This window comes from Mastacembelus armatus, chromosome 6 (genome assembly GCF_900324485.2).
Source record: "Mastacembelus armatus chromosome 6, fMasArm1.2, whole genome shotgun sequence".
Classification (NCBI taxonomy): domain Eukaryota; kingdom Metazoa; phylum Chordata; class Actinopteri; order Synbranchiformes; family Mastacembelidae; genus Mastacembelus; species Mastacembelus armatus.
Genome location: NC_046638.1, coordinates 10,531,181 through 10,547,127, shown reverse-complemented (window position 1 = coordinate 10,547,127; position 15,947 = coordinate 10,531,181). Strand labels below are relative to the sequence as shown.

The window sequence follows — 15,947 nt, the reverse complement described above, 5'->3', positions numbered from 1 at the left end:
TTGAATCTATAAAAACTGGTGTAAATTTAGACCTTTAGACCACAAACTGGTTTTCACAGAATGTATATATTTTAAACAGCTTCTGAATTTAATTTAGGATACCACTGTCAAAATTTTGGTTATAATCTATATTCAAAATGATGTGGTAGCCTGACGTTTGTTATTCAATGAAACTTGAAGTTACACATTGGGCAATCAACCTACATGTTTAAGCAGCACTTATAAACCTGCTAAAGCTAAGTTTAATTAAAATCCACTAAATTATCCCACAAGTTTATGGTAAGTGTGTAGACTTGTTTATTTTGAGCGTTATGAGCTGATTTAAGCTGTACCATTTTATGGGTGGCAGGTTTTTTTGTTTGTTTTTGTTTTTGGGGTATTTTTGGATTTTTTTCTTAAATCTATTGCCACTGCCCTGTCTCATGCACACGGTTGAAAGATTCAGTTTATCAGCATATCTAAAAGGCTTAACAGGATTTTTGAATTTCAATGAGACTCTTATTTCCTCCACTGACAAAAGCCGATCCTCCCTAACAAATTGTTGAGGTGTAGTGTGTCACTCCCGGCTTGACCTGCATGCTCTCTTGTCCAGCGGCTGTTTGCCGATCAGGATTCCTACTGGAATGAAAATAAACTCAAGACACGCCAGGATGCGTCCCCGGGCTGGGAGTCCCCTCAGCGCTGTGCGGCTGCACGTTTTGTTGTGGGTCCTTTCAGTGTATCCTTTGCAGGTGATGCCAGATGCAGATAAGGGGCCGCCGCTGCCTGTCCTCTGTCTAGACGTGTATCCATGGGCCTCAGGTAAGTATGGCACTAAGACAAGTGTTTAAATAGGCCAATCACGGGGAAAAAAACATGGTGCAACATTTGCTATAGATAAAAATAGACTATTCAAAAAATATAATAATATCTCAAAAAAAATTAAACAGTGAACTCATCCTATTGTGTCTGCTTCAGTGACCTATGACGCACGGGCCAAATGGTTAATAATATCGTCAACCATCAGTCACTGATCCACTTGGCTTAAGGAACTGAGCAGGTTCTAAATATGAGCAGGGTTTCAAACTTTTATAGGCCACACTACCTGAGGCTTTTGTAAACTGAAACTCACAGCTTACTTGCAGAAAACAGCACCCAAAAGTCTGCGCCACTGAACATTTGTTAATACCGACATATTCAAGCAACCGACGTCTTTTTTTTAAACTTGGCTTTTAATTAGTTGCCCTTAATAAAAGTTTGAATTGTGACCTGTTTCTCCATCTCTAACCTCCACTTTAAAATGTCAAGCATTATAAGTAGCAGATGGGTCTCCATTTACCTTCAAACTCGTTTATTTTGTCCACTATAATTAAGTTTTTGAAGGTCTTCGAGAACAAATGGACTTTTGCATGCAGCAGGTAATCAGTTAGACCTACGGTTTTATTGATAAGCTCGGCTATGTCTGTCCTCATAATAAATAATAATAACTTATTTTGGGGGGGAGGAGAAAACGCGAACAATGCGCCTCTCTCGTTTTTCATAAATTTACAACAGTCGATAGTGAAACTTACAAGTCATGCACATCTACACAGTTTGTTATATCCTGATAAACATACTGTAAGCGTTAATGTTCAGACGTCCAGCACCAGCCCTCAGGTGTTTGCATCCCACAACAACATATTCCCTGCGTATTGTCCAGTTCAGGCATTGGCAGCATGTTAGAAGTCAAAGTGTCCTAGGAGAGTGATGTCCGTAAACAGCTGTGCGTCCTGCCGGAGTGTCCTTGAGCAAGGTCCGTGAGCTAAAATGCTTAGATGTAAAAAAAAAAAAAAAAAAAGAGCAGTCAGACCTCCAATCCTCCAGTCTGGACCTGAATGTATCCTCGAACATAATCCATCCTGGTCCTTTATTCGTTTTTCTTGATTAAAATGTCACTGAGCTCTTGGCGCGTCCCTGCAGAAGACTCAGGGTGCGCTCTGGGATGCTCCAGCTGACCCCCTGGGGCCTCCTCACGTGTCGACTGGACTCGGGACCATACTGTTCGGGGTGTCCGGTAATTGCGACGACAGAGAGGTCACGTCACTGCCAGTGGAGTTTCCCAGAGAGCCCGACTCAGAGAAGGACACCTGCCGGGGGAAACAGAGGGTGTCAAATCAAAAAGGAATACATGATTTACCGTAAATGACTTATGGTTTTCGACAGCATTTAGCCTGTTAATATGTGTTGGTGCCAAACACGTAACCCCAATTAAAGAGATGTCAACATGTTATGTGAGGGCCTGTCATTTCAGTAAGGCAGCTCCAAATGGATGTAGAAATGATTAGAGGGAGGGCTATGTTTAATCTCTTTTCCGTCCGTGTATTAGTAGCTACTACTAAGCCCACGTATTAAAAAAAAAAAACCCAAAAAAACATTTGAAATCACATCACTTTATCAGTCTTGTAAATTACGCGAGATCCCATCAGCATATTAAGTAACTCCAGGGGTGGGAGCCTGTGCAAGGTTGAGAAACAGTTTGGCACAAGAAGCAGCAGCAGTTTGCACTTCAATCTTTTGGAAATGAAAAACATCAACTGGATTTTAAGCCATAACGTTGTGATTACTTTTACAGATGAATTACATTGTTTGTTTGTTTTGTTTTAATTGAATGCCACAATCATCATCATCATCATCAACATCTTAATTAGAGCATCATCTTCATCTGTTGAATCTTGAGTTATTGTAAGACTCTTTTAGCTTCTTTGTTTCTATAGGAATCTCAGCCTGCTCCTCTCTTTGTATACTCTCTAACGTTATATATTTGTTTGTGAAATTTTTCATGTGACCCTACTAGTTGCTGGAAGGCGGGTTGGTCCAGGTCGCTCTGCAGGGCGAAGTCACTGAGGGTTTTCCACGGTGGCTGGTAGGTCTGAACCTCCACAGGATTCCCCTGAACTGTGTTGTCGTGCCGGATCGGACTGCCTGCTACCAGAGGTGTGCCTGTCAGGCCCTGCAGATTCTAAAGGAGGAACAGGAGAAAAAAAACCAAAACAAAAACACTCAAATATTGGCCCGTAATGTGGACAAGGTAAAGTCACTGTGATTTCAGGGTAAGTAACGCAGAGAGAAATACGATTTAAGATGTTTCTCATTATGAAGGAGCCAAAAGCCAGTTTTGTGAGGCGAGAAACTAAACATTCGAGAACAATATAGAGTTTTATGATCATTAGCGAAGTCTGCAAAAAAATGCGCAATAAACTGTCTGCGTCTGCGTTTTATCATCGGTGTAAAATAGACTGAATCTAAATGTAATTCTGCAGTGTGGTTGGATAAAGGGTGTTTAACTCGGTCTGCTCCCCAAAATACTATAAAAATAATTCAATTATTCAATTTATCACTTTTTTTCTGATCTGTAACTCCACAGCTTTAGGCTAAACTAAACTGGAAGAAGAGGAAAGACGAGTGTGGCGTCATTAACACGGATGTTATTAGTTTCTTTAAAGAAATGAATGATCTTTTATTTAAATTGATCATTCAACGCCACTTAGGGATTGTCGGCCTTGCACTAAATCTGATTTTCATTTCATTTTTATCATCGGTTTTCTCCAGCAGTATATTTCTTTCTTTGTTTGACATTAACACTGCACAGGAACCTTATTTGTTTAACTGGTCGGTTACACAGACACGGTTTTCCAAAGGCCCCTGTGTGTTTTAATCAGTGGAGAAATTAACTGTAAGTGTTGAGAGCAAGAAAATTGCACAAGATACTTTGGAGTAGCCTAAAAATAATCATGCGGTTTTTTTTTTAGTTATTCCATGAAAGTATAAAAAGCTAAAAACCCACGGTTTTGTCACTGTGTTGCTGCTGTTGAAGCTGCTTCATCAGGATGGATTTCTTCTTGTCTTTGCAGCGCTTGTTCTGGAACCAGACGCGGATGACCCTGGGGCTCAGGCCGGTCATCTCCACCAGCTGCTCCTTCATCAGTGCGTCCGGTCTCGGATTCGCGTTGTAGCATGTCCGCAGGGTGTGAAGCTGCTTCTCGTTCAGTACCGTCCTGACCCGGGTGGTCTTCTCGGATTGCTTGTGGACGTGGTTCCGGTGATGAGGAGGGTGCCGGACCGAAACCGGATCTGAGTGAATGGAAAAATCCAAGTTAAATCCTCAAACCAATAAATCTTTATTGAATTCAATGAATCTGTAAATCATAAATAAATAGGCTACAAAAAATGGTAGCCTGAAGGTAAATTTTAAAAAATGAAAAGAAAAGTTTTTACAACTAACACAGACAACTTTACCAAATATTTTAGACTACTCTGACTACTTTCCTTATACTTACGCAGGCTTATTATAAAAAACCATTGAAATATATTGACAAGTCTGACAGTATCTTAAAATAATTTGGCCTATATACATAAAATATGATTATCGAGTTGACTTTGCTCAAATAAACCCAAGTTTTACAATGCAATAATAATTATTACAATTTTTATAACAATAAGAATAGAATTAATGATGATTATAATAATAAGAAGAAGAAGAAATAGCCTAATAATAATCTCATGCACTATTATGCCCTTTTTACATTTTTCTGCAGAAAGATATTGTAGGAGTAACAACCAGCCCGTACCTGAGATGTGCAGCGGTCTGCTGTGAATGTTCCCCGGGCTGAGCGGACTGCCTGCAGAGGCCCGCTCCACCAGCAAACCGTGATCCGCTCGACACAGCAGCTCGTCGTCCCGCAGGGAGAACTCGTCTCCCGGTAGGAGGTGTCGACTGCACACCGAGCATCGAAAACACTCCATGTGATAAACATTGTCCCGGGCTCTCATCACCAGGTCGCTGCTGCAGAAGCCCATGTTACATTTTGCGCATTTGATGCCGAATAACCTGAAAAGGAGCGCAAACATCGGTTGGTCCAAATCCACTTTATAATCCTACACAAGTTCTTCAGTGAAATGAAAATGATGTGGATCTCATTTCTTGTTCCAATCAAAGAAGAACAAAAAATGTGAGCAAATAACTAATATCACAGGGAATGAATAAAAACACAAACTAAGTGCCCGCAAAACAAATCTTATTCGGATCTGCGGGTCATGCATGGTGCACGTTTGCGCACTTTCATTTGTACAACATGCACATTTGCAATTAAAATGAACGGTATTTTATGCATTATGGAAATACTATTTGATTTCATTTCAGATGCCCAATTCATCCACAGCTTTCTTTTGAACAGCGTGACACGTGGCCTCTACAAAACACAGGGAAGTAAAACAAATCCAGAAAACTGACTCCTACCTTACATAATCTCTTTTACAGTAAGTCTTTCCGTCCCGGACGAAGCAAGTGCACGTCTCGTCCAGATACTGGCTGCACTCTGCACACTTGAGACAGGCTGCATGCCACTCCAGGTCCGGGGAGACTCTCAGGATGTACTGGTCGTGTATCTGACTTCCACAGCCCACACACATTGCGATTCCCGACTTCTCTGTGTGAGAAGGGGAATGCATTAATGCAACACTGCGTGCGCTCTTTTAATCCCAGTGACATCCCCGTTAAACCCCCGTCAGCCCTGCACTTCAGGAGGACACACTGTCGTGTACGTATTGTAACAAACGTGAAGGCTCTTCCACTAATATCGCTGAATGATTCTAATGACACACCATGAACTAAAAATATCACTAAGCAACATATACGGAACGGATCGCTTTAAACACAGGCACAATGTAAGTGCATGTGAACATTGCATGAATATTATAGTGTTTTGTTTTGTTTTTTTTTCCCCGTAGGATGAGTCTCTTGGTCACTCCTTATACCTGCACTTTTCGAAATTAATCGAGCGAAAATCAGAAGATTATAGAGACTATAGCTACACGCCGGTTAGGTCATAAAAGGAGAAACGAAAACTCACAATTAAGCACCACAGTAGTGATATAGGAGGAGAGAGAGGAGTTTCTTACTTTTTGAATGATCCCCCATATCATCCAAGAAAGAAGTATTGAGCAGGATATCCACCATACAGGAGAAGTAGCCCAGTGCAAGCCGACAGATGGAGGAGAGGAGTGGCAGAGAGACCGTCCCGTCCCTGGCTGGATGATAAACTTGTATTCCTCCACCGAGAGGTGGAGAGAAAACAAAGATCCTCGGCCAGTGACGTCTACAAACCTGGACCTCTGTGGGTCCGGGAAGAAGGTGCTATGCAAATCTCCTCCTGGACCCCTGATCTTTTTTTTTTTTTTTCTCTTTTGGCTTCTTGAACTGGTTCTGGTTGATGGCAGATGTGTTCTTTTTTTGTTTTATTGTTTAATTTTATTTGTCTCAGAAGGCAGCTTGCTCATTTCTGTTTCCCAAGAGGAAGGAATTTTTTTTTGGTAAATCCTTTTGCAGTCATATGAGCTTATTGTGTTATTGTGTTTATGAAAAGCCTCTATTTGTCACTATGATAGCCTGACATAACACTGGATTTTAGAGTTTTGCTGTGGGATGTGTTTTCTAGTACGTCCATCATATTAATTTTCGATTTCCTCCAAAACATATTGCTGAAAATTTAAATAAATATATAAATGTTATCACCATTTATTGCTTAATTATGTCTCTAAAACATAAAGGGGATATAATCATTTTACCCCAATAATTGCTATATGATGATGATAATGATAAGGCTAATGATTGTTATTGTTGTTCTTGATGTTGTTGGTTGTTTATTGTGAAAACGATTAAATGTGTTGTTGTTTTTGTGATTTTATTTCGTTTTCTTTTTCTGAGTGACCAATGCTGTCACACTACAGTGGGGGAGCCCTCTACTGGACGAAGCGTGCAACTACGAAGAGAGTGATCAATAAGCTGCACAATTTAGGTAAATAACCTTTCTCCTGTGTATACATGATCCTTAAATTCGTTGAATTTATATTTGTTGATTGACAGCTAATATGAGGATTTGAGAAAAATAGATTCATAAAAATTAAGGCTCGACATGAGAAAGCTGCCACATACACACTGATTGTTAATATTCAGACGTTAAAAAGGAGAAATGGATCTGTCTGACTTGACCTGACAATAATGCTCTGCATGTTTGAAGTTTATGTAAACACACACACACACACACATATATATATATGCGCTATACTGAAAATGAGATCAACTCATTTTCAATCAGAAAATGATTCCAAGTTCTAAGTTGATCAAAATAATTTTTACAACTAATAATTTGGCAAGACACACACGTTTGTCTTTCCAAAGCAGAGTTAACAGGGTTTTACCACATTATTTGGATAGTACATGTATATCTGTATGTTTAATTTATCATCATAAAATACACTGAACACACAAACAAGCTAGTGTTTTGTTTTATTTCTTGGATATAGACAAAAATGACTGAAAGTTACCCTTCTTGATCACTTTATCTCGCGAGAACTCGCTGGAAACGTCAGTTGACCTTTGGCACAGTTCTGTCTGTCTGCAGCGCAGAGGATCGAGGGTCCAAGATGAACAGAGCTTTTAACAGAACAAGTCTGACACATCTGGTAAGACTCTTTAACTCAGTAACGTGCATAGACGCTGTATTGATATGTTGTAGTGGCGTCTCGACGGAAAACACGCAATTTATCTCCTTTGTTTTTATTTTTTTGAACGAGCTGCTACCCGGCTAACGTTAGCTCGTGTTAGCACAGCTGGGCTAGTGGCTATTAAAGCTCGTAAGGTCGAATATTTATAAACTGCAAAGTTGTCATCGAGTTGACTGGTCTTATTAAAGTGTTACCAGAAGCATTTCATCTCCTGTGACACGTGTACCAGTAGCTAGCCCATGATAGATGAGAGGTAGCATGTGGTAACGCTAGTTTGTTCTGTTTGCTTTGCTTTATTTGAACGACCTTTACCAACTGCCAGAGCTCAGCCGTGTCCAGATGATGCTGCTGTTATGTTTTACTCTGGTTGATCATTATAGAGTCTTAGTCCACTAGACTACGTGTTCCACTCTCATTACTCACATAATCACCGGACAAGCATTGGTTAAATAAGTTCGATTATTACTACAGTACAAATATCTTACATGTCCCTGCTCGTGTGTGCAATTCATCAAGGATGCTACTGAAATGTCAGGGATGAAAATAACAAATTACATTTATTGTCATTATTGGAACAAATTAATGGTGTGTACATAATTTGTTTTTAATAAATTAGTTTTTTATTTATGTATTTTTGTGTCACGAAATGTTATGATAAGCTGTACCTATAGGAAAGAGTATAATTTGACAGATCTACTCTTTACTTTTAAGTTCATTTGAGCACAGTTTTGCCTGAGTTATTGTAATTTTTCTTAAAAATCCCCTTAGTAAAATATTGTAATACTTTTTACCTTTGTGATAATCAGTGTGTATTGTTGAGTTATCAAATATTAAAAATGTTTTAAGAATAAAAAAAAAACAAAACATGTTTTCAGTTGTAAATAATCATACATTGTTTAGCTCTAGCCTCAGTTTTTATTTATGCAAAAAAAAAAAAAAAAACTGGCTGTCTGTAAACTCTGTAATCTCAAGCACAATACACTTTTAAAATACAGCAACACTAGATCTTAGTGCTTTGTATACTGAGGTGCCATCTTTTCCTTCAACAGACTGGTCTCCTCCGAAGGTGTCAAAGCACCTTGGTGGTTGCTGAGCACAACAATGAAAAGCTAACCCCTATTACACTCAATGCTATTACTGCTGCTAGTAAGCTGGGTGGAGAGGTGTCTTGTCTGGTTGCTGGAATAAACTGTACAAAGGTAGGCAAATGTTTTGAGACAGACCTTTTTAAGAGAACATTGTGCCGGACTGCAGTGACAGTGAGTTCATATGAATGAGTAAAAATGCAGTAAAACAATGTACAAAGTACACTTTGAACATGTATATGAAGATAAGCAGAGAATAGAAGGTCACCAAGAAGCCTAGGTGCATCGAATTGTTTTTGTGTCTCTGCAGGTTGTGGAACAAATCAGTAAAGTACAGGGTGTGAAGAAGGTTCTGTTGGCTCAGCATGATTCTTACAAAGGTGCCTTGCCAGGTATGTAACACCAAAGATAAGTGATCCATGTGATTTTCTTAATTTTACCTTCATTCAGAGTGCAAAGATATTGAATAGACCTGCACTTTTTAGCAATAACCTGACATAGTCTCTCACATTTCCATCTTGATGTTGTTCTTGACTTGCTGAAGGACGTCTTAGCGGAAGTAAATGAAGGAGGGGAGATTATTTTTCATTTGATTTCCCTGCTTTTAGTGTCATTTTTGCCTTGGCTTTCTGAGTCAATCAGCCTCTGTCTTTTTCCTCAGAGGAGTTGACTTCACTTATCTTGGCAACACAAAAGCAGTTCAACTTTACGCACATTTGTGCTGGTGCTTCTGCATTTGGAAAGGTGAGGTACAGGCAGGATTAGTGCATGTACTCTATAATTTGCATTTGAATATTTTGAAATACTTTGACTTCTCACAAATCAAATGGATTTTCCTCATATTTGTTTTATTTACAACTTATGGAAAAATGCTGTTTAAAAGTTCAAATTTAAAATGCTGACACTGACTGTTTTACCAAAATGAAAAAAAAAAAAGACATGATCAATGCATATTTCTCAACTAATTCACCATTTTATCTGCAGAACCTCCTTCCCAGAGTGGCTGCCAAGTTGGATGTTGCCCCAGTTTCAGATATTATTGAGATCAAGTCTCCAGACACGTTTGTCAGAACTATTTATGCAGGTGAGCCTTTTATTGTAACAAAATAAGATTTTTTTTTTTTTCTTAAATTCTCTCTTACTTTTAATATGCGTCAGAAAGTGTTAACTCATGTTGCCTGGATGTGGTATACAGCTTTGATGTGATGCAATGGAATAATACTTGTTTTTTGCAAGATGATTTGATAATATTTCATGGTGTTTTATTTGGATAGGAAATGCTCTCAGCACTGTCAAATGTAATGAGCCAATCAAGGTCTTCACTGTCAGGGGAACGTCTTTTGAAGCGGCTCCAATAGAGGGAGGAAGTGCTGCGTCAGAAAATGGTACAGTAGATCATTTGATGTTCTCTGGATGTTTTTCTATAACAAACCTATTTGTCTTTTTAAGTTGATTAGTTGTCAATAATGATCCTCTGATCTGCAGTGGCTTCTCCTTCTCCCACGGGAATTTCTGAGTGGCTGGAACAGAGTCTGACAAAGAACGACCGTCCAGAGCTGACGAGTGCTAAGGTTGTTGTATCAGGAGGTACGAGTCATTTGTCTCGTTCCCAAACAATGATATTGAAACCCAATTGGTTTTCAGTTAGATTCATTCTAAGATTTCATTTCATAGATAGATACTTTGTCATTGTCATTTACACAATGGAAATTACAGAGCAGTCCTTACAGTGCTTGCTTTTTGTGTGTTATTGTCAAAGCACTGCTCAACTATAAATATTGTAAATCCTACGTAATATTATATAGTTAGAAGTGTAATTATTAGGATTTGTTATTTTGGCAGTGTTTCAAATGTTTAAGTAGATTTAAGTTTTTTTTTTGTTTTTGTTGTTTTTTTTTTCCAGGAAGAGGGTTGAAGAGTGGAGAAAACTTCAAGCTGCTTTATGACCTTGCTGACAAACTCAATGCTGCAGGTAATATGGGAACACACCACTTGTGTAATTAATTACCTTTATCCTTATTTTCCTATAGATTTTAAATTGCATAATAAATGTTTTCCAGTTGGTGCATCCAGAGCTGCTGTGGATGCTGGGTACGTCCCTAACGACATGCAAGTTGGACAGACTGGCAAAATTGTTGCACCAGTAAGTTGTCTCTTTTCTCAAGTGGTGATTTGCAGACCCTACTTTTTGTACAGCAAATTAAATCAAGCTATGAGGGGCAACATTTTCAAATGACAAAATTTGAATAATTACATTCAAAAGCACGTTTAAAGGCAGTACCAGAGTAGAAGTCTGTTGCTTTTGATAAATGTCTGTTAGCCTTTACACAGCGTGCTTGCAATTCAGTATGATTGGGGTGGCTGCTCTGCCCTTTTAAAAAGGTTAACTTGCCATTATGTGATTCAGCCAGGTTACCCCAGCTGTGATTATCCACACATTAGCCCCTGCAGAATGCACTAGATGGCACATTTAGGACCCTAAATGATTTAACTGATCCATTCAAGCAGAGTGCAGTGGGTGTCTGGTCAGGGCCTCAGACAAGGCCAGAGTATCCAAATTGGATTTTCCAAATGTTATGACGAGCTTACTGAATTTGGCTAACTTAATTAAATACAATTTAAATCTGGCTTGTTTTTGCACCCTACTAATCTAAATATGTTTGTATGTGTGTTCAGTGAAATGACAGATTCACGTTTCACTGTAAGATAATATCTCTGGTGTGCTTAGTCAAGTACAATTTATTATCACTTAATATTCTGTAAAACCACAGAGTCAAGTGTATGTGAACAGTGGTTAGTCTCAGAATCATTCACTGTGGTCAAAGCTGTCAGTTTGTAAAGAAGATTCTATGACCATGGTCTGCTTGGTGGAAAAGGTTACGAGAAACTGTTGCATTCGCACCTTGATGTTCTGCTCTGAGTCATTAAATTAGTTCCTGCAATATCCATAATGCAGTGTATAAATGAGGGAATGATTCTCTCAGCAGGTTTAGGAGAGAGTTGGAGTTGGGCAGCTTACTCTGCTAGATTACACACCTGTGGTCATTATATGGCTCAGCTGTATCGCAGTTCTGAGGTGTACCTTTTCCAAGGGCCAAGGAGATTACTCTTCATGTCTACAAGGGAGTAACGCATGTCTGGTTGTCTTTTGTTCATGTCCACAGGAGTTATACATTGCTGTTGGTATCTCTGGAGCTATTCAACACCTGGCTGGAATGAAAGATAGCAAGGTAAAGCCACTGGTGCCAAAGAATTTTTAAAAAAACATTTCTGTGAAATTCTGCATTTAAATCTAAATTCCAGTTTTATTAATTGAATGATTGCTCATTCAGTGCATTTGAGTAAGCAAAAGACAGGTAGTAAATATTGTAGACATTTTATTCATGATTTTATTGTGTACGAATCATAAACATGCTGTTTTTTTTGTTTGTTTTTTTTAAATTCAGACTATTGTAGCTATCAACAAGGACCCAGAGGCTCCCATTTTCCAGGTGGCTGACTATGGCTTGGTTGCTGATCTTTTCAAGGTGAGTGTCTAGGACTGATATTGCTGCAATAATTTCACTATGGTCTTATGTTGGCAAACATGCAAGCAGGGGAGGCCATAATACCACTCGTGCACTTTATGCCTGAACTTGCAGTGTATGTTTTGATAGTCGAGAGTTCAGAGTGACAGATTATAACATTTGCTTTCTCGCTGATAAATTTTGCACGATGCCTTATTCCACCTAATGACCTAATGGAAATGTGCAACTGTTGAATTATTAAGTTCTTGAATTAATTAGAGGGGGGGTTGTGGCCGGAGCCTGCTGCTGAGTGAGAAACACATTAGCATCTCAGAAGACGTAAAATGTTGTCAGTAGTTACTAAAAAGGTTGCTTGAGGTTTGTATTCAGCTTCTACTTGCCAGACCTTTTACACGCTTAGTTGCTTTCCTGTATCAGGCTGATACTTAGGGATAGTGAGCCAGGAGTGTTGGCAGAACTAACACCCGAGTCCAGTACTGTGTGCGAAAGGCAAGTAGGTCATATTTTCATGTGTGTCCTGTTGGTCATGTTTTATTTAGCCCCTCAGTAGTGCAGGAGCAGCCCAGGTGTCCTGACAAACTCTGCTGAAGTGATAAGTAATAATAGCTGACGGCAGTAGAGTTGTGACCTAGTGGGTGAGATCACCTTACATGTGATCACTCCTCAGATAGCTGATTAAAATGGATGGGCTTTCTACATTTTCCCCAAATGGACAATTGATACCTTAGACCAAGTCGGGCAGAGACTGCAGTGTTTCCCACAGGTCTGAAATATACTTGCAGTGGTAGCTGCCATTATCTGCCAGCAGAAAAAGTGGTCTATTATATAATGACGAGCAACAAATCCATGTGATCTTTAACAAGACATTTTGATTTATTGGATAAATCCTTGCTCATGATACATTTCACAGATCCAACCCTCCCTCCATGTAACCATACAGAAAGAGGAAGACAAAGTGAAAAAGTTAAAGTTCTGCTCTGTGTACAAAGATGGTGCAGGTTGTTAGAGCACTTGATCAACCTTGGTTTTTCAAGTAAAAGCTCCAACGTTTGCACAGATGGGGAAGGTCTCTAATGCTGGTGCATTTATCAATACTGGAAGACACGCAGCCAGGTGCTCCCCATTCAGTCTGTTTAGTGATGCATAATTTCCAAAGGCAGCTGTTTAAATAACAAACATTTACTGTTATTTATGGGAGATAAGAGTAGTGTCCTGCTCATGTCCTGCTTTCAGTGAGAGGAGTAGTTAGTTACAATGTAGTAATTAGATTTGATCATTTTAACAAAACATATCCATTTGTTTAGTTTTTGTTAGCGACATCCATCCATCCATCCATCTTCTATACCCACTTCTTCCTGAATCAGGGTCACGGGGATCTGCTGGAGCCTATCCCAGCTCTCTCTCGGGTGGAAGGCAGGGGTACACCCTGGACAGGTCACCAGTCCATCACAGGGCCACATATAGACACACAAAGACAGACAACCTCACACACTCACACTCACTCCTACGGGCAATTTAGATTCACCAATCAACCTGACATACATGTTTTTGGTCTGTGGGAGGAAACCGGAGTAAACCGGAGTACCCGGAGTAAACCTTAGCGACATCATAATCAAAAATTATTTTAAAAAATTTTGAGAATTGTTGCCATCCTTGTGTATAGTTACCATGGCTACATGAGTTGTGAACTACATTAGTTGACAAAGTATATCCATCCATACATTCTCTTCCACTTATTCGGAGCTGGGTCGCAGGGGCAGCAGTCTAAGCAATGACGCCCAGACATCTCTGTCCCCTGACACCTCCACTAGCTCTTTGGGAGGAATACCGAGGTGTTCTCAGGTCAGCCGAGAGATATAATCTCTCCAGCGTGTCCTGGGTCTGCCCCAGGGCCTCCTCCCTTTGGAACAAGCCCAGGAGGCATCCGAACCAGATGCCCAAGCCACCTCAGCTGGCTCCTCTTGATGTGAAGCACGTCTACTTTGAGTTCCTTCCGGATGGCAGAGCTCCTATCTTTAAGGGAGTACCCAGCCACTCTGCGCAGGAAACTCATTTCAGCCGATTGTATCCAGGATCTCGTTCTTTTGGACATGACCCAAAGCTCATGACCATAGGTGAGGGTAGGAACATAGATTGACCAGTAAATTGAGAGCTTTGCCTTAAGGCTCAGCTCCTTCTTTACCACGACAGACTGGTATAGCGACCACATCGCTGCAGACACTGCACCGATTAGTCTGTCGATCTCCCGCTCCATTTTACCCTCATTTGTGAACAAGACCCTGCGATACTTAAACTCCTCCACTTGAGGCAATGACTGTCTACCAACCCAGAGGGGACAATCCACCCTTTTCTGGCTGAGAACCATGGTCCCAGACTTGGAGATGCTGATCCTCATCCTAGCTGCTTCACACTTGGCTGTGGCCGCCCCAGTGCACACTTGAGGTCCAGTCATCTGCAAAAAGCAGAGACGAGATTCTGTGGTCTCCAAACCGGACTCCTTCTGCACCCAGGCTGCGCCTAGAAATTCTGTCCATAAAAATAAAAAACGGAATCGGTGACAAAGGGCAGCCCTAGCGGAGACCAGCATTCACCGGGAACAAGCTCGACTTAGCCCTGGCAATGCGAACCAGACTCTCACTGTGGTCATACAGGGAATGGACGGCCCGCAACAGCTGTGGTGTTAGTTATGGACAAACTGTGACTAGCACAGAAGTCCAATAACAATGCTCAGGTTCAAATCAGGGAGGCTGTTTCTCCCAGTCATTTCCCTCCAAGGCCGAGCCATCTGCCTTCGACTGAGACCCAAATCACAAAACACCGGCTCCACATGACCCCTCCTGTGAGTGGTGAGTCCACGGGAGAGCTCCTTCGGGCCATGCCTGAGTGGGCCCGGCGGGCAGAGACCCGGCCACCAGGCGCTCCAACCCCCAACAACATAGCTCCTAGGATCACGCGGGCAATCAAACCTCTCCACCACATTAAGGTGGTGGTCCATGTATGTGTTTCCCAAATATCCCTGTGCGACCCACTGCTGATTACCTGGATCAGGTGTGTTCAGTCAGAAGCTGGAAGGGCAGGGAAAATCAGAATAGTGGACCAGGACGAGGGTTGGCTCCCCCTGCTCTAAAGGAAAAGTTAAATGGTTGAATTAATGAATTCCTTTTGGTAATGACACAAACAATATACAGCTCAAATGTTTCATCTAGTCCCACAGCATTGAATGTGACATTTTCAGAAATGTCCAGTGATGAGTTTGTCCCTGTCATAAAGCTAATGTAAAATGTTGATAGAATATTCATTCTTTATATTGTTTCTCTTCAGGTTGTACCTGAGATGACTGAAGCACTGAGCAAATGAGGAGAAGCAATGTTCCACCACCACCCAGCTAGAACCTGCAATATGAAGAATTCACTGTAACCAGGAACCCACAGCCACTGCCTTAACTCATTTCTGAAGCTGCATGTCTGCGTACAGAAACAGTTTTGTTATCTGAAATACATTTTCTCTCCACTGTCATTGAATAAGGTTGAACTTACCTTTGGCGATAGGTTTGTAAGGCAATGGCGTCTTTGGGAGCGATTGACTTGTCTCCATACTTCTGTCTCAGATGCAATTGGCTGTAAGATGTAACTGTTAATGGTCAATGTACATTGAAATGCTCTTAGAAAATAATGTATTAAATTGACAATAACTGGTTTTCATATTTTGCCATGTTTTCGCTTTATTAAGTTAATTTTGCAATGCCCTCTTTCCATTATCAAGATAGAAAATGCCTGACAGTACAATAAAAAGGGTTAGTTTGCAATACTGTAAA

At 40.4% G+C, this 15,947-nt stretch overlaps 2 protein-coding genes across 2 annotated transcripts; one reads left to right on the top strand and one right to left on the bottom strand.

Moving 5' to 3' along the window:
• Positions 1–1,988: 1,988 nt before the first annotated feature.
• Positions 1,989–5,989, bottom strand: isl2a (ISL LIM homeobox 2a). The gene is made up of 6 exons (XM_026311719.2): positions 5,917–5,989; positions 5,255–5,444; positions 4,587–4,846; positions 3,803–4,089; positions 2,810–2,977; positions 1,989–2,105 (listed from the first exon to the last, which is right to left on the bottom strand). The coding sequence occupies exons 1-6, from the start codon at positions 5,972–5,974 to the stop codon at positions 1,989–1,991; spliced, it is 1,080 nt and encodes a 359-aa protein (XP_026167504.1). The 5' UTR covers positions 5,975–5,989.
• A 1,363-nt stretch (positions 5,990–7,352) lies between these two features.
• On the top strand, positions 7,353–15,836 carry etfa (electron transfer flavoprotein subunit alpha). The gene is made up of 12 exons (XM_026312352.1): positions 7,353–7,479; positions 8,571–8,720; positions 8,917–8,998; positions 9,268–9,350; positions 9,591–9,690; positions 9,881–9,991; positions 10,092–10,193; positions 10,510–10,578; positions 10,667–10,749; positions 11,771–11,836; positions 12,053–12,133; positions 15,455–15,836. Exons 1-12 carry the CDS (start codon positions 7,441–7,443, stop codon positions 15,488–15,490), a joined length of 1,002 nt encoding a protein of 333 aa, XP_026168137.1. The 5' UTR covers positions 7,353–7,440; the 3' UTR covers positions 15,491–15,836.
• Positions 15,837–15,947: the final 111 nt, after the last annotated feature.

Bases quoted from the DNA above. Each gene is read 5' to 3' on its own strand.
- isl2a (XM_026311719.2), bottom strand. From the start codon at position 5,974: ATGGTGGATATCCTGCTCAATACTTCTTTCTTGGATGATATGGGGGAT. The intron at 5,445-5,916 runs GTAAGAAACTCC...CTTCTCACACAG, and splicing joins TATGGGGGATCATTCAAAAA to AGAAGTCGGGAATCGCAATG. The intron at 2,978-3,802 runs GTGGGTTTTTAG...TTCCTCCTTTAG, and splicing joins AGCAACACAGTGACAAAACC to AATCTGCAGGGCCTGACAGG.
- etfa (XM_026312352.1), top strand. From the start codon at position 7,441: ATGAACAGAGCTTTTAACAGAACAAGTCTGACACATCTG. The intron at 8,721-8,916 runs GTAGGCAAATGT...GTGTCTCTGCAG, and splicing joins CTGGAATAAACTGTACAAAG to GTTGTGGAACAAATCAGTAA. The intron at 9,992-10,091 runs GTACAGTAGATC...TCTGATCTGCAG, and splicing joins AAGTGCTGCGTCAGAAAATG to TGGCTTCTCCTTCTCCCACG.